Raw genomic sequence first — 16,958 nt, forward strand, 5'->3', positions numbered from 1 at the left:
TCATAGGGGAGTTGTGGCTGGGTTAGTATTTTGATGGAAGGTGAGGCGACTAGATCTCGCATGGCAGTGGTAAATGTCGACTTAAGACGGCTAGAGATTAAAATTAGAAAGGCAGCTACTGGGTTTGTGTGAGACGATCAGTTTGGTGATTGTGGTAGGCTGGTGATGTGGTTAGGGTCTACAATGGGGTGGTGGTGCAATGTCGCTGAATAAGATGATATAGAACTTTGGGGATGTGTTAATTCTTTTTTGTTTTTAATTTTTAAGTTATTTTATTATTGTACATATTTGATTTTGAATAATTTCAAGCATTTTTAATATTTAATAGTTAAAATCACCAAAATACCTAGGTCACATTAGTGGATTTAACAATTATTATTTGAAAACTAACGAAATGGAAGTTCATGGGGGAGATTGAGTCATTTAAAACTTCAAGGGGTAAACTGAGACAATTTGGAAATCACATAGGGGTATTTCAACAAATAAGCCTTTAATAAAAGTGATAGTCTAAACTATGAGGGGAGGGGGTGTTTCTTACACGCACACTACCAAGGTGTCATGGGGTTCAAATCTGAAACCACTTTTATGCAAGTCAATGTACCCCATTACAACGAGAACCCTTTTACTTTGAAATGTGAGCTAGTGAGAAATAAAGCTTCATTTAAATGGAAACATTTGAAAGAAATAGGACAATGCTAAATGTGTCAAAAAAGAATTAGAAAAACTAAGTAGATTGATGTAGAATGTTTGGAATGGATTTGAAATGACTATTTGCAATGAGTCATTTGGAATCTATTCGTTTTCTTCTCATTTAAATCTTGGCATACATAGATTGTAGTAGTCTAAACAAACAGGTTAATCATGCAATGTGATCTAAAACCCTAAATTTGAAATTAATCCATCTAAATGGACACTAAAAGTGTGAGAGCTAAAACATGGACTACAACTTTACGAAATAGTATGGGCATAACTGTTGGCATCCGAGTTATAACTTATATCCGTGAGCTACACCAACTCTAATAAACTAGTGAACTAAATGCATTACCACATCATACTGATTACTGATCTATGGCATGGTGTGGATGATGAAATTACAGTCTTGTTGGAAATAAACAAGAGAGTTTAGGTTGAACTCAGATATGGACAAAAATTGGTGACTCATATGTAATTATTTTGGCGTAGGTTGTTGTATATATAGATATTAATTTTCTCCCCCTTTTAGAGTTGCAACACCCAACCACTCTTCTTTTGCTCTCCTGTCACCATCAAACTTAATTACAGGTTCCTACTTCAACTTTCTCATCCTAGTCTCCAAATTTTATATATAAACACCTGATTGAATATATCTATAAGATTATATATTAATGGAATTCCAAGAACTTTTCACAGTGGTAGCAACCACTATAGGCTTCATCTCTCTTTGCAAAAGCTCCATCAATTTTCTCAGATGGGTTTGGGTCATGTTTCTGAGACCCCAAAAGAATCTCAAGGAATATGGATCATGGGCTCTCATCACTGGCGCAGCTGATGGAATTGGCAGAGCCCTTGCCTTTGAAATGGCTGCAAAGGGTCTTCACCTAGTGCTGCTTGATCGAAACGTTTCAAAGCTCGAAGCTACCGCCAACGAAATACATGAAAGATTTGGTGAACGAGTTGAGATCAAGAAAATTGTCATGGACTTGGCCAAGCTCAGTGGGGAGGAGATAGCTAAAGCCATAGAGGAGGAAATAAAAGGGCTTGATGTTGGTGTTTTGGTTAACAACGCAGGAGTGGCTTACTCTTATGGAAAGTTTTTTCATGAGGTTGATGATTTGGAGCTGATGGATAGCATTAAGGTGAACATGGAGGCTGCCACGTGGATCACTTGGGTAGTGCTTCCAAGTATGCTCAAGAAGAAGAAGGGAGCTATTGTCAATATTGGATCTGGCTCTGGTTCCTCTGCCCTTCCTTCTTTCCCTCTCTACACCAATTATGCTGCTTCCAAAGCGTGAGTTAATTTCTTGATTAAGCCTTTCATTTTCTTTCATAATTTGCAGTAATTCTGTGGTTGAATCTTGAATGTCTTAAGTGCATTCTATGTCTTGTAGCCGTGTGGGATTGAAGGTTTTACATTTTTACTTCCATACGCAACAAGTTTTTCAAAACAAAAAGTCTTCTTCTTTTGTTTTGTTTTGTTTTTTAATGAAGAAATTCTTCTTTTGTTTTTTGTGAACACGGAAAAAGTCTTTTATAAAAAATTTGTTAGTGAACATTCACGTCGCGTCACATCATAGAGGTACATTTTCAAAGTTATGAAATATTTAGACATAAGTTATAGTTAATCAGAGCAATGTGCTTTTTACGTTTTAAGTTTGAAATTTTATTTCTATATGTATTAAAAAATCCATACAAAGGATTCAAATCCCATAACAAAAGCCGAAATAATCTTGACACTTTGAAATTCGAAGTTTGAATGGTATTATATAGGTACCTTTCAATGTTCTCAACAAGCATAAGTTTGGAATACAAGCAGCATGGAATTGACATTCAGTGCCAGGTTCTCATTCTTTTTCTTCTTCTTTGAAATTAATAAAAATGGCTGCTTTTTTTCATATGAATTATGTAGATGTTGCTTATAATTAATTAATCAATGCAGATTCCTATGTTCGTGTCGACAAGGTTGTCAAGGACCAAGGCGTATCCCTTGTTCGTCCCAACGCCAGAGACGTATAGCAAAGCAAGCATACGATGGATTGGTTATGAACATCAATGTTCGCCCTACTGGGGCCATTCTGTGCAGTGCCTCCTAACACATCCATTGCCCGACGTCGTATTGAGTGCATTCATTTTTTGGTACTCTCAGAGGATCCGAAAGAGAGGCCAATTGAAAAACTTGCACAAGAAAAATATGGCACCATGAAAATTCCTGTTGTATGGGTAATATGTCAATTGTCTTTCTTAGATGCATAATAATTAATATTGTTGTTTTAAATAAACAAATTCAAAGACAATGACTTCGTTTCCTCAAATTTCTCAATAAAAATTAGCAAATAAGTGAATAGACAACTCTGTTAATTAGTCGATACGATTAATAAAACTTATTTAATGTAGAAATACTCGCCTAATTCTCTACCTTACATTACATGTACCGTAATCTCATTCAAAATTTCACAAGATTATGTAATATAAATTTGCGAAAAATTAAAACTAGATGGACTACACTACTTGCCCCAAGGTGCAAACCAAAATAATAAGTTGGCATAGTTTAATTAGGGAATCTTTTGAACTAATCATTTGGCATAGCCCATATGGCATCTGACACACATTACAAATACTTTGTTTTCACTTTTCACCATTAGATTTTTTTATTTTATTTTTACTTTTCTTGGGTTTGAGACTCCTTCTCCTTGCCTTCTTTAATTCTTGTTGCACTCACGCCTTCTTAGTGGTAAACCAAACCCTACCAATTTCTCCACTGAAACTCTGGCGATGGAATTCCAAGAAATTTTCATAGTGGCAACAAGCACTGTAGGCTTCATCTCTCTTTGTAAACCCATCATCAGTTTTCTCAGATGGGTATGGGTCGTGTTTCTGAGACCCCCAAAGAATCTCAAGGACTATGGCTCATGGGCTCTCATCACTGGCTCCACTGATGGAATTGGAAAAGCCCTTGCCTTTGAAATGGCTTCAAAGGGTCTTAACCTTGTCTTGGTTGGTCGAAACCCTTCAAAGCTTGAAGCTACCTCCACTGAATTACATGAAAAATATGGTGGACAAATTCAGAATAAGAACATTGTCATTGACTTGGCCAAGTTCAGTGGGGAGGAGATAGGAAATGCCATAGAGGAAGGAATAAAAGGCCTTGATGTTGGCATTTTGATTAATAATGCAGGGGTGGCTACCCTTATGCCAGGTTTTTTCATGAGGTTGATTTGGAGCTGATGGAGAGCACCATGAAGGTGAACATAGAGGGGGCCACTTGGGTGACTAAGGCAGTGCTTCCAATTATGCTTAAGAAGAAGAAAGGAGCAATTGTCAACATTGGCTCTGCTTCCTCTGAGATTCTCCCTTCTTACCCTCTTTACACTGTTTATGCTGCCTCCAAAGCGTGAGTTTTCTTAGATCTTTGTTTCATATTTTGCTTCATTTGTTTTGGTTGGAGAACGAACCTCTCAAATGCATTCTATATGTTACACCAGTTTGATTAATTTGAAGCCCTTAAAGTTTTGCTGCCCTTCTTATCATAATTTGTTCTTGAACAATTTGGGACAAATTAAACATTATGAAAAAAGATGGAGTTAATAAGTTTACCATATGATCTGTCTTGGCCCTCTTGGGAAACCCAATTCATCTTAGCACCTTAAAATGGGGTCCTAACTAATTATGAAGTTCTCTGCATATCGTAAGTTGTAACTTACTTCATATATTGAGTTATGGCATTGGCAGGTACATTTCAATGTTCTCAAAATCCATTAGTTTGGAATACAAGAAGCATGGAATTGACGTTCAGTGTCAGGTTCTCATTCTTCCCCCTGGATCCTTTTGACATGAATAAATTGGGTGTTTTCATTTGTTTATATCCAAATATACATATATATTGTCCTCCAATTTGGACCCTCCTGCCTAAATGCAGATTCCTATGTTGGTGGCAACAAAGATGACAAAGTTAAAGCCATCTTCATTCTTCGTTGCATCACCAGAGATGTACAGCAAAGCAAGCATGAGATGGATTGGCTATGAGCATCTCTGCACACCCTATTGGGGTCACTCTGTGCAGTGGCTCATAATACATGTTTTGCCTGATGTGTTATTGAATGCCATCATCCTTAGGTACTTCATTGGGATGCGAAGGAGAGGCCAATTGAAGGAGGCACAGAACAAAAGTAAACAAATGTAGCCAGCAACAGAAAAATTTATGAGTTGCATTTGATGCAGCATTGAAATTGTGCTCAACTAGAGATTACTTTTTCTGGATGAATAAATTTACAACTAATTTGATGGTTTTTGGTTGTGTGTTGTGTTGTATCTCATTCCTATTGCAACTTGGAAATATAGTGTTTGGGCTAAAAAGAAATCTACGCGCAAGCCCATCTTTGCAAAGCCACAAAACAAAAGAACAAAGGACTGGACTTTCCCATATCTTTTACAAAAATGGCATAATTGTAAAAACATCAAAATTAAATGGCAATTGACCACTGAAGCAGATCTTGAAAGAAGAATTGGATTGGGCCCAGCTTTTGAATACTCGCCATTGATCTCAAAGCCTAGAGTAAAAGATCAGCAAATTTTTTGGAAGGTCTATTCTCATAACCCACGTGAATACCTGACTTTGAAAAGTCAACTATTTCAACTAGGTCACAAGAAAATTTGACAGGGAATTAATGAAGGCAGTCTTGCAGGAAAATTTCTCCAGTCTTTCACAGACAGAGAAGAGATCAAAATCCCTTTTATATATTCAGAGAAATTTCTGCTCCAAAGAAGGCACCATTTTCAAGAGATAAGCAGACTGCGTCTTGGGAGATAAGTAGGAAGCAGGGAGTTGTTCATCTAGAAAATCAAACTAACCATCACAGTTTGAGCTCTTACAAAAGCAGTTAGAATTAAAGAAGGGGTAGGTTTTCTTTCAAGAAAAATAGGGAAGTGATTGCCTTAAACACTGACTATTGAGGGCTTATTTGCCAGAATTGATAAAACCTCATTTTCTTTGCATTTAAAAATGAAAGATCTTTTGAGAAATTTTGTCGCCCATTATTAAAGATTTAGAAACCCCATTCCAAAATATTTCTTATAAATATAAGAGAGGGTGAACAGAGCAAAGGACAATCAGACAACCAAAAAATCAATCAAAGACAAAAACTCAAATGATCACTTGATCTTAAAGAAACTTTAAATAACCTGAAGCAACCAAAAGCTCATTAAGCCACAAAAGAATCCAGCTACAAATTAAAACTTCCATGTTTCAGACTTAAAGAAATAAGTCATTCAAAACGAGATTTCTCTCGTTACAAATTTGGTTTAGCAAAAACCAAAACAAGTAGAGTCTTTGTTTTTACAAATATGAAAACCTCAACAAATTTATGGAGAGCTCTGATCAAGCAGAACAGGTACCACAGTGCAGTTCCAACTCAGTAATCCTCAAGTCCAGCCATTTCTACCCCCTTCAGACTGAAGAGGTTGCAATTCTGTCCGTTTAAAAAGCCTTCCAGGGCTTGAAGTAGATTCAAGCTCTGCCAAACTCGAACGTTGGTATCGATTTACAGCAGAAACTTGACAGTTGAAGTTGCTGACAGTCCAATCCAGCACAGGCATACCCAGTCCAGCCTGGATCAGAAGCATCTATCCAGGCAGAAATGGAAGTCCAGCCTTCTTTTTGTCTTTCTAGAGTTGGTTTTTCCCTTTTGAGTTTTGTAAAAGGCAATTATGCCTAAAAAAAACAATTCATTTTCTCATCATTTATTCTGGCCAGAACTACCATTTTTATACTGTGAAAAATTATGAAGTCCTCACCAGTCTGAGGCAAGAAAAGAACTTACTTGGGAGATATTCCTCACCTAAATTCACAACCGCTTGTTTAGAAATCAATAACTTGGGGCACAAGTTATCAATTTTAAAGTTTGCTAGGATTTTTCATTGCTAGCAGTGGCACGCTCGCACACTAAAGAAAGTTGACTTGTTGACTGGTCAATGGTTTTCAAGACAATTGGAAACTTTGCCCTGCCATCTCAGGAACAAACATAAAACGGGTGAATATGTAGAATGATGATGAGCCGATCTAAGCTTAGTCTCTGTTTGCAGAGAGTAGGCAAACTAGGGCTGGGCATTCAAACCGGTAACCCGGTCAAACCGCCCAAACCAAACCGATGATTTGAGTTGGTTTGGTTTTTTCCAATCTTTTTTTGGTCATCGGTTTGAATCCAAATCAAACCTAAATTTATGGTTTGGTGTACGGTTTGCAATATTCTAAACCACGGTTTAACCAAACCAAATCAAAAATATTAAAAAAATTATATATATATAATACATAGTTTCAATCTTTTCTTCTTTTTTTTTTCTCTCAGTCTCTCCGTTTGTCTTGTCTTCATCAGTCCCTCTCTCTCAATTTTTTTTTCTCCTTCTTCTTACGTCTGTCTTCACTCCCTCTCCTCGTCTCCCTCTTCTTCTTCTTCTTCTCCATCTCTCCCTCTCTTTTTTTCTTCTCCTCTCCATCCCTTTTATTTCCTCTCTCTCTCTCTCTCTCTCTCTCTCTCTCTCTCTCTCTCTCACCCCTAAGCCAAACTATGCAGTTGGTCTGGTTGTGTGGTCCGTCAACAAACTTTAATTTGGCCTTACTTCTCAACCAGGGCATAGATTGATGGCACATTAAAATAAGTTTATTTTTCTATAAAAAGGCAACATAAATTTATTAGATAAATGGAAATAAAGAGTAGAAAGGATTCCAATAACAATATGGCATAAACTTTCCCAATAACTTGAGTTAACCATAAAGTTGAAACGATCTGGAGGGGGTTACAAAATAATTTTATTAATACCGATGTAATGAATGAAAAGCGTGGAAACTTAAGCAAAAATCTATAGATTCAGATAGTAATTCAAACTGTTGGCCAAATTGACATTTCCGCATATATAATAAAGGCCTGAGTTACGTTTAGTTTACCCTCTAGAACCGTCTTCCACCTGTAACATTTGAAGAAATCTCCATTGGTAGGTGCGTTGTGCTGCATAATCCAAATTTTCATAAATAAGGGTCCCTCCAAGCTGCCTCTAAAATTATTATCTTTAAATATAACGACATTGATGCAGACTTTATAAACCAAAATAATGAGGATTTATAACACCTATAACAAGGTTTGTTTGGAGTCACCCCAACATTTTGTAGTAACTTTTATTCTTGGGTCAAATTTGTCTTCAACAAGCCATCTTCATTTATTCTTGTTGAGACCTTTCCTATTGAGATTGGCAATAGTATACTAAATTCACACACATTAACGGATGCTAAGACTCAAACCCATGATTTTTCAAAGGAGATCAATTGCTCCAAATCACTACACTAGTGGGTCATTTGCTAAGTCATTTTCATTTTTATTAGGTCATCTCCAACCCATGAGGCCAAACCAAAATATCACAAATTTTATCCTAATTACTCTCCCAACCCAAGAAAAGTAAGGAGCTAAAATTTGAGAAAACCCAAACTTGAGGCCAAATACCAGTCCAAGCAAGAAAACTTTTTGGTGGAGCCCACTCAAGGCTGACGCAGCCCATGTACAAGGAGGAATCAATGGGGCGCCATGTGTCGCATTACTGGTGCTGCAGAAGCTATCGCACTCTGGTGTCGCAACACTTCTTTTTTTACTTTTTTTTTTGTTCCAATAATAACTCAAATCAATGATCCATATTAAATCCAAGTTATTTTAACAGTAAAAAAAAGATCCAATGACTGAAATTTAAATCCAACGGTTAAAATAATATTTTAAATTAATCTAAATCATATCAAACCCCAAAACTAACTCCAAACTATATAAATACACACCTATTTCTCAAATAAAATTATATTTATAGAATTTCAATTTTTTTTAGGTCAAATTGTTCAAAAAAATTGAATTATGAAGTTATCTAAAAAGATTAAATGAAAAAAAAAGTTATCCATGAAAAATAGTTTGACTTAAACTATTCTTAACTAATTTAATAAAGTTGCAGACTTAAAATTTAAGTATAAAGGGTTGGGGGAAAAAGGGTTTGAATCCGGGTAAAATTCAAATAGTTACCTTTTGAAAAAGGAAAATTTGGATTTAAGACCAAATGGGTTGGAAAATGCCTTACTAAGACCATTTCCAATAATTGGAGCTCTAAAAGAGGTTGATAGAATCTCATTTAGAGCTCCTCTGAAATTTATATTTATGAGAGCCTTATGACCTTAAAAATGAGAATTTATATTTATGAAAGCCGTTGGTGGTTGAGCCCCAAATAGAGCCCCCATTGGGATGGCCTAATGAAAGAGTAAATCAAACTTGGGGAAATTTCCTTCATCTCTTTCTTCTCCTAATGCGAACGAAAAATAATTAAATGTAGTTGTCCTTTTTCTCGCCCCGGGAACAGAGTTAGTTAAATGTGGTGGTTTTCCGCTCATCTACTTCATCCAACTCTTCTTTCTATCAATTTCAGACGCTTCTATAAATTAAATTCCATCCTTTACTTCACGCCACTCCCTCCCCTCTTCTTCTATTTCTGAGCCAAACCCAACCTTTGGGTTCTCCATTTTCGTTTCAGATTCCAAGCAAAACCTTGCTAAACGAACATGGGTTTTTGTCTACTGGAGCACCTCAAGACTCAGCCTTTCTGGCTCGTTGTGCTTTTCACTCTGGGTTCTCTCTCTGTTCTCAGATTCTCTTTAGCTTTCCTCCAATGGGTCTATGTCAATTTCCTCAGACCTGCTAAGAATCTCAAAAAGTATGGATCATGGGCACTCGTCACTGGACCCACTGACGGCATTGGCAAAGCCTTCGCCTTTCAATTGGCTCGTAAAGGGCTCAATCTGGTCTTGATGGGTCGCAACCCAGAAAAGCTCAAGGACGTCTCAGATTCAATCCTGGCCAAATACGGCAAAACCCAGATCAAGACCGTCGTGGTTGATTTCACTGGTGACCTTGACGATGGTGTTAAGCGCATTCGTGAGACCATTGAAGGATTGGATGTGGGTCTTTTGGTTAACAACGTTGGGATATCGTACCCGTACGCTAGGTTCTTTCATGAAGTGGATGAGGAACTGTTGAAGAACTTGATAAAGGTCAATGTTGAAGGCACTACAAAAGTTACTCAAGCTGTTTTGCCAGGGATGCTTCAGAGGAAGAGAGGCGCTATCGTCAATATTGGGTCTGGTGCTGCGATTGTGATCCCCTCAGATCCTCTCTATGCTGTTTACGCAGCTACAAAAGCGTAAGTATTTGCACTATTTATTCACTGTGTTATGTATCTATATATATTGGATCTATTTTTGTTCATTGTTCATTTTGAAGTGCTGGAAGTACAAGGTGATTGGTTTAGCTGCTGAAAAGGCTGTATGTTGTGACTCTTTTCAGGTATATTGATCAGTTCTCTAGGTGTCTCTATGTTGAATACAAGCAAAGTGGGATTGACGTTCAGTGTCAGGTATTATTTTTACTTCTGATATTATCAAATTTTTATAATTGAAGATGGTAGCTAGCTCACTTGGTAGTGTCTTGGGTAATTGATGCACTATTTATTGGGCAAATAAAACATGTTTACACGAGCTTAATATTAGGTAAACTGTCAACAATTGAAGCTCAATTGAGCAAACTCTTATACGATTGAGAAAAAAAAAACTGTAGAAGTGTTGTGTCATGTGTTGCAATGGAGTTGCCCAGTATAAAAAGTTTGGCCAGTTGTTGTCCAAAGTGGGATACCATTATGCAATGAAAAACTCAATCATTTCCCAACCTCAGTTGGTCTTTCCTTGCCAAGTATTAGGTAGAAACTCTCTTTCCTTGGTTTTCTTCTTTATGCCTTCATCGAGTTCACAAATTTACTTTGAGGATATCAAAAAATTTGCCCTCCCACATGGTAGTTATATGTCGATGGTTAAGTAGTTTCAGAATTTTTTTTGGTATCTGCTTTCCTTTTCAGAGGCCATTGATGTATCGCATTGAACTTCATATATTATCTGATTGCATCACAGGTAGTGTAAAACCTGTCATGGAGTTGTTGTTGGTAATGGAAAACTGATGCCAACACAAATTAGGATAGGTGCGTTGCAAATTGAAGACTTCTGAATGTGAATGACATTCAAAGAGTATGTTAGTAATGTTGACATGGTCCATAGTTAAGATGAGTCCTGTGCGTTGTACTTCCTGCCTGCCTAGGTTTCTGATCATACCCATGAGCTTTGTGGTTTAGTGATATGTGGGGTTAGAAAATGGTGGTTAAACATTTCCTAGATTGTGTGATATATAAAAGTATTCCGTTTAGATGATATTAAATACCCTTATGCCCTGACTCTCTATATGCGCATCGCCATATTTTGGCCACTAATCTGTTGAGCATTGGATGCTTGCCACCTGGGATGATTGTTGGTATTGACTTTGCTTTGAGTTTTTTTATCATCAACTGAGGAGTTTGTCTTTGCAGGTTCCATTGTATGTGGCAACAAAGATGGCATCTATCAGGAGATCTTCCTTCTTTGTACCATCAACTGATGGTTATGCCCGGGCAGCTCTGCGCTGGATAGGGTATGAACCTCGTTGCACTCCTTACTGGCCCCATACGCTTCTTTGGGCCTTGGCATCCTCATTGCCAGAGTCTGTTGTTGACGCATGGCGCCTGCGATTTTGCCTGGCTATTCGAAAGAGGGGACAACTCAAAGATTCCCAGAAGCAAGAATAGATGATAGAACATTCTTATGTTATTCTGTTTGGGCCGCCGCTTGGTAGGGAATGCTGTTTGGTGCAACGGATTAGGACTTCTAAAAGCTGATCGTATGCTTAGACTTCAGTTTATGTTTAATGTTTTAAAATTCCATGGTCTTTGTTAATTAATGATCAACTGCCTCTCTTATTTTTTTTTTTTAAAGTTCCTTGCAAAAAAAGCAAATAGATAGATGTTTGTCTGTTTGCCCTATTTATTCTTGTTGATTCCTTGAGCTGCAGTCGTTGAAATAGCCACATAGTTTGTGCTTTATGGCTCTTTGTTGTTGTAAACTTGTAACTTGAAATGGGGTTGCGTTTCTAAAGATCCATTAATTCAAAACGACTGAGGAGAACAAAAGATGCAGTAACATAATTTAATTATGATTTATCTTTTCCTTCTTTGAATGAAAAAAGGGGCTATTTACATTTTACCAATGGTCAAATAGATGATACTTTTTTATTTCTCGACACAAATGGTATCGGGAGAGGGTGGAATCAAACCTAGGACCTTGTTACATGGGTAAATGCTCTTAAATAAGGTGCAATGTGAAAAAATTAAAACAAAACAAGTGTTTAAAAAAATTTGTTTTGATTACAAATTTACCATAGGTTAGGGTTATTGGCTTACTTTCAGAACAAAAAACAAAAAGGGCCCAAAATAGTTGAGGACGAAATGAGGACTTGTATTAAACTTGGGCTGGGCCCAAAATAAAATCTGAAAACCGGAATTTCACCGCACAGGTCCGTAAGCATGTGCGCGCCTTACATACGCCCTGCGCGCTTTGGGCACCCTCTTCTTCGTTGATATAAACTTGTAAAACCTGGTTAGTTGTAGCGGCACACCCCATGGCATGCCGCCATTGAAATACCTACAGACAAACAGACCGCGACCAACCGAGAACACCAGGAGTCTCTCTCTCTCTCTCTCTCTCTCTCTCTCTCTCTCTCTCTCTCTGGTATCTGAGTTTTATTCGGTGGAGGCAAATGGGTAAGCACTCGAGTTTGGTCTCAGCTTCCGAGGCCACAGTGTTCATAGACACCAGCCTCGGCACCCACCTCGCCGTCGCCGTCTCCCACCACGACACCGTTTCGGCACTCAAAAGTAATGTTATTCCATTCCTTCTCTTTGTATTCTCACTCATAGTCTGATGGTGTTTAGCTCCCATTCTACAAAGCTAAAAGTTTTATTCGCTTTTGTTGCTTTGTGTAAAAAGAATGTTGCTTTTGAAATACTTGTAATTGGAAAATTGGGTGTTAATGTTTATGGAGAAATTATTGTATGGTAATGTAATACGATCACGTGATCATACGGTCACCAAGTAATCTGGGCAAGCTCATACTTTTCTGGTCAGCACAAAATACCCAATTGAATGCATTGTGTATCATCTAAGGAGTTAGGTCGGTGGTTTATGGTAAAAAAAAAAAGTGATTCACTCACTTAAACAGTCATCATCTTCCATTTTATTAGCATCAGGACTTGAAGTTTGTGATTTTTCCTACTATAAGTGATTGTGTAAATGCCATTTGACGTGCAGGGAGAATAGAATATGAACATCAATCGTGCTTTACTAGTATGGGGAATTTCACAGTTGAAGCTCTAAAGGTATAATATATGTGCCTTCTTAATAAACTGTGTATTGTCTGAAATATAGCCTTAGTATAAGGACGACTTGTGTGTTTGCTTGGTAGGTAAAGCGGAAAGGATGCTTTTATCACCTATCAGATTCCATGCTTGTTAAAAATGCGTTCAATGGGGTCAACAAGAACTGGTTTCTGTATGCTGATGCTTCTGATGTTCCTAGAAAAAGGTTGTCCAATTTCAAGGATTCGATCCCGTTGCTACTTGAGGGCAACGAACGTGCTAAAGAGAAAGTTACCACTGCTGACCAGAATGGTTCAGTTGATTTTGCTAGAGAAACTTCACAAAATTTGGAGATAGGGGTCAAACATTCTGATACTGATCATTGCACAACTTCAGTTCGTGAGACAATTAATAGGCCGGAACGTGAAATACAGGAGGACCACAGACTATGTAGTGAGGGATACAGAGTTCCCACAACACAAGAATGCAAGGAAGATGGCTCAAGGAAAGAAAGTGATGTCCAACGCAATGTCTCTTTGGAAAAAGCTTCACCTTCAGAAAAGAAAGGACAATGTAAGACGAAACAGAGAAAAAAAGAAACAGTGCATTTGAAAGAAAACGATGCTTCAGTTCATGGATTTGGTAAAGAACAGTCGCATGCAGATAGTATACCTCCTGAAATTTCAACAGGCAATCAGAGTAGAGATGTTTCATGTGATATGACGATTGAAAACAAAAAAGCCATGGAAGAACCTTGCAGGAGTTCGGCTTCTACCATGGATAACAGGTCAGATTCCAGAATTCATGGGACTAATGATACATCCAAGGAAACTGAAGGTCCAGGAAAACACATCAAGGGTAGAAAGAATACATCAGTGGAAGAGGCTTCACAATCTCAGCCTGCGGCAAAGAAAAAGCGCAAGTTTGAAAGCATATCTGGTCTTGAGGATTCACTGAAAGAAAACAATGTCTTGATTTGTGATTCTAATAATGAGACTTCCAAGCCAGAGATTGCATCTGAGTTCTCTTTAGGGGACAAACAGAAAAATGCAAATGCAATCTTAGATGGTGTAAATGCTGAATCTTCTGATTTGTTGACCAACAGTTCCAGCAGGAGCAAGAAAAAGAGAAAGAAATCATCGAGTTCTCTCAATCAAGTAGTTCCTGCTGCTCCTTCCGAAAGAGATGTTATGGAAGAGAAATCTAAAGTTGCTGCTGCAGGAATTAATGATAAAAATTCTGGTGGAGAAGATGATGTAGCATCTGTCAATGAGCAAGAGTTGCGGGAAAATGATGAAGTACCCTCGTCACTAGGTAAGTTGTGTTTTTTATATACTGATATGTGATCTGGTGTAGTTTATTTTCCCATTCTAACTGAGTTTTTCAAGAACTTAACTAGTTTAGAATGGGGGAAGAAAAGGCCTTTTCTCTGAGATTAGTACTGTTTCTTTTGTAGATGTTGATAATATTACTGATTCTGGCAATGTGGAAAGCAAAACTGGTGCAGCCCAGGAAAAATTGGACGGCCATCCTCCCCTTCTTGTCAAAGTTCCCAGTGAAGGTGGAACTGATTGGCCCGAAAGAGTTGGAGAGGAGAGAGAATCATCACACAGAAAGGATTCTGTATTGGCGACAGCTGAAAAGCATAAGTTGCCCAGTCAGGATAAAAGAGATGGGAATGATGCAAATGGATCTGTTACCCCTAGTAAGAAGCAAAGGAAGACCAGAAAAACCAAGGGGTCCACTGGAGAAACTCAGATTAAATCAGGTTCTGAGCATGGCATTTCTTTGGATGAACCTCATGAAGTTGTACATGGTGACCATGCCAGTGATAAAACTAAGGAAGGGGAAAGTAATCTTTCTCAGAAAAATGGGAAAGACGTATCAGAAAAGGAAACGGGGAAAGACGTATCAGAAAAGGAAACAGGGAGTTCTCATTTTGTTAGGAAAACGGATAAACCTGATGGCAATGAGGTTGAGACCTTGGAGCAAATTGGAAAACCTCAAGAAAATGCAGAAAGTATGAATCAGAATATGAAAAATAAATCTAAGAGGAAACAAAGTGCCATGACAAAAAACCTCCTAAATTTGCAAGCAGAAGGGGAAAATGTTGGCATTCTGGATCCAGCATTGACAACTGATAACAAAACAGAGGTAGTAGATAACACAAGCAGGAACAGTAAGTTGGAAAAAACAACTCCCGTTAAGCAATCAAATGGGAATGCTCTGGAATCTGATAAGGATTATGGGATTGAAACTGATTTGATCCCTGCACGATCAAATTCCATGTCTATTGAGTCTAAAGTTCCTTCTCTTGCATTAGAACATGTTTCCGATGGGAGGCCTCTTGAAGCTAATGTAACTGGTAGCCCTCCTGAAAATGGATGTTCTAATGAGGGGGATAACGACATGGAAGTTTCCTGTGACGGCAATACGGCCAACTTTGACAAGCATCTAGTGCCTAGTCAACTACGGCATGAAGTTGTTGCTTCTGGCGAAATGCATGCCGAAGAGGTGACTGGAACTAATAGAGTAGATAATAAGCCAAAGGATAAAAAGAAGCGAAAAAAGCTGGATGTACATTCAAGCGGTCCATTCTCTGATCTGCAAAGTCCACTTAAGTCTAATGAAAACCAAGGGATTGGTGGAAAGACTGTAGCTTGCAACTCTAGCTCCATACAACCACAAGGATCACTATCCAAGGGTGATGACGTTATGCCTCAGCATGAAAAAAAGGTTCCAAAGAAAGTTCCTAAAACTGGGACTAAAGCTCCATCATCTGATGTGTCAGGTAAGATGAATTCCGTTTCTGAAGCGGCTCGAAAGCACAGTGTTGCCATTGTTTCTGGGACCAATACTCGTACAGGAAAAAAGAAAGAAGTTTCTTCTGTATCAAATCCTAACTTGGCAAAAACGAACAATAAAGCTGACCAAAATAAGATGGGTAACAAGCGTCAATCAGGTGTGAACCGAACTCGTGTGGCCAGTGGAAAAGCTTCTGGTATTGATCATGGGGAAGTTGTAAACAGCTCACAAAACAAAAAGTTGTCAGCTATACCAAGGACAATATTCAAGGATGACAGTAGTGGAAGTTCTGAAGATGAAGACGAAGTTGACGTTTCACAAGCAAGCACACAAACTCCGTCAGATTATTCATCGTCATCTAGCTACTCAGACGGGGAAAGCAATGCAGATATGAGCTCGCCAAGAAGTGGTAATTTTAAAAAGAATTCCTGTCTTGGATTATTGGAACCTGCTGCAGTTTTTAGTTTATGACTTCCTTATCCGACACATTGCATTTTTCCACAGGAAATGCTGGCGGGAGTAGCGTGATAAAATCATGGTAAGTTTGTTAGGAATTATGCCTCTTTAAGAAGAAAAAAAATGTAAGTGTAATGGGGATTCTTTGCTAAGAACTAAGAAGCATTATTGTTTCTTTCGAAGTGTTTTTTTTATGAATTCTTTCGAAGTTTTTCGTTCTCATCATCTGAGTCTTTTCATGTATTGTTCTATAGCAGCACTTCAGGCATAAAGGACCTGAAATGGACTGAATTGGCTAAAAGTTCAAGCACATTCAAGAAGGCTAAACTTACAGCGTCCCAATCACCGCCAGAGGATGATGAAATTGTTCCAGACAGTCAGCCTATCTCCTAGTCTTCTATGTTTTCTTATTTACCCTCCGAGTCCTGGAGCTTTTTTCTTTTTCATTTGCTGTAGCTGTGCAAGTGTGCAGCAGTTTTGTTACGAATTGAAGAGTGCTATTTTTCGGCCCGCAAGTAGTAACAGCGTATTTGACTATATAATCAAGGATGCAAGCACCGAAGTGCTTTTTTGTATCACGATTTGTCTCATAAAGAAGTAGCCAAATAGAGTTTGTTCCTCGGTTTACTAGGCAATTAGTAGCTCCGTTAGTTTTTAGCTTTATGTTATGCTACTAGCCAACAAAATCATGCATTGGGGCCATTACAATTGGATCCCAG

General features: G+C 38.1%; 3 protein-coding genes and 1 pseudogene across 7 annotated transcripts; all 4 read left to right on the top strand.

The window, feature by feature from the left end:
• On the top strand, window positions 1,207-2,990 carry LOC18790432 (very-long-chain 3-oxoacyl-CoA reductase 1). The gene is made up of 3 exons (XM_007222787.2): window positions 1,207-1,987; window positions 2,467-2,536; window positions 2,636-2,990. The coding sequence occupies exons 1-3, from the start codon at window positions 1,365-1,367 to the stop codon at window positions 2,897-2,899; spliced, it is 957 nt and encodes a 318-aa protein (XP_007222849.1). The 5' UTR covers window positions 1,207-1,364; the 3' UTR covers window positions 2,900-2,990.
• LOC18789320 lies at window positions 3,133-4,983 on the top strand (annotated as a pseudogene). Its single transcript, XR_002269822.1, has 3 exons — window positions 3,133-4,087; window positions 4,426-4,495; window positions 4,613-4,983. The product of XR_002269822.1 is annotated as a very-long-chain 3-oxoacyl-CoA reductase 1 (transcript).
• LOC18788132 (very-long-chain 3-oxoacyl-CoA reductase 1) lies at window positions 8,914-11,748 on the top strand. Its single transcript, XM_007222698.2, has 3 exons — window positions 8,914-9,909; window positions 10,053-10,122; window positions 11,119-11,748. The coding sequence occupies exons 1-3, from the start codon at window positions 9,272-9,274 to the stop codon at window positions 11,371-11,373; spliced, it is 963 nt and encodes a 320-aa protein (XP_007222760.1). The 5' UTR covers window positions 8,914-9,271; the 3' UTR covers window positions 11,374-11,748.
• LOC109946820 lies at window positions 12,217-16,866 on the top strand. Of its 4 annotated transcripts, none has more exons than XM_020555693.1 (6): window positions 12,217-12,498; window positions 12,932-12,999; window positions 13,086-14,292; window positions 14,435-16,192; window positions 16,288-16,364; window positions 16,494-16,598. In XM_020555693.1, the coding sequence occupies exons 1-5, from the start codon at window positions 12,381-12,383 to the stop codon at window positions 16,323-16,325; spliced, it is 3,189 nt and encodes a 1,062-aa protein (XP_020411282.1). In that variant the 5' UTR covers window positions 12,217-12,380; the 3' UTR covers window positions 16,326-16,364; window positions 16,494-16,598. The 4 variants fall into 4 exon arrangements, with proteins under 4 accessions (XP_020411282.1, XP_020411283.1, XP_020411280.1 ...); XM_020555694.1 differs by having other exon boundaries at window positions 16,497-16,578; XM_020555691.1 differs by having other exon boundaries at window positions 12,218-12,498; window positions 16,288-16,321; window positions 16,494-16,866.

The sequence above is a fragment of the Prunus persica genome, chromosome G1 (assembly GCF_000346465.2).
Source record: "Prunus persica cultivar Lovell chromosome G1, Prunus_persica_NCBIv2, whole genome shotgun sequence".
Classification (NCBI taxonomy): Eukaryota; Viridiplantae; Streptophyta; class Magnoliopsida; order Rosales; family Rosaceae; genus Prunus; species Prunus persica.

Bases quoted from the DNA above. Each gene is read 5' to 3' on its own strand.
- LOC18790432 (XM_007222787.2), top strand. From the start codon at position 1,365: ATGGAATTCCAAGAACTTTTCACAGTGGTAGCAACCACTATAGGCTTC. The intron at 1,988-2,466 runs GTGAGTTAATTT...GGTATTATATAG, and splicing joins AATTATGCTGCTTCCAAAGC to GTACCTTTCAATGTTCTCAA. The intron at 2,537-2,635 runs GTTCTCATTCTT...TAATCAATGCAG, and splicing joins GAATTGACATTCAGTGCCAG to ATTCCTATGTTCGTGTCGAC.
- LOC18788132 (XM_007222698.2), top strand. From the start codon at position 9,272: ATGGGTTTTTGTCTACTGGAGCACCTCAAGACTCAGCCTTTCTGGCTC. The intron at 9,910-10,052 runs GTAAGTATTTGC...GACTCTTTTCAG, and splicing joins GTTTACGCAGCTACAAAAGC to GTATATTGATCAGTTCTCTA. The intron at 10,123-11,118 runs GTATTATTTTTA...TTGTCTTTGCAG, and splicing joins GGATTGACGTTCAGTGTCAG to GTTCCATTGTATGTGGCAAC.
- LOC109946820 (XM_020555691.1), top strand. From the start codon at position 12,381: ATGGGTAAGCACTCGAGTTTGGTCTCAGCTTCCGAGGCCACAGTGTTC. The intron at 14,293-14,434 runs GTAAGTTGTGTT...TTTCTTTTGTAG, and splicing joins TGAAGTACCCTCGTCACTAG to ATGTTGATAATATTACTGAT. The intron at 16,193-16,287 runs GTAATTTTAAAA...ATTTTTCCACAG, and splicing joins TATGAGCTCGCCAAGAAGTG to GAAATGCTGGCGGGAGTAGC.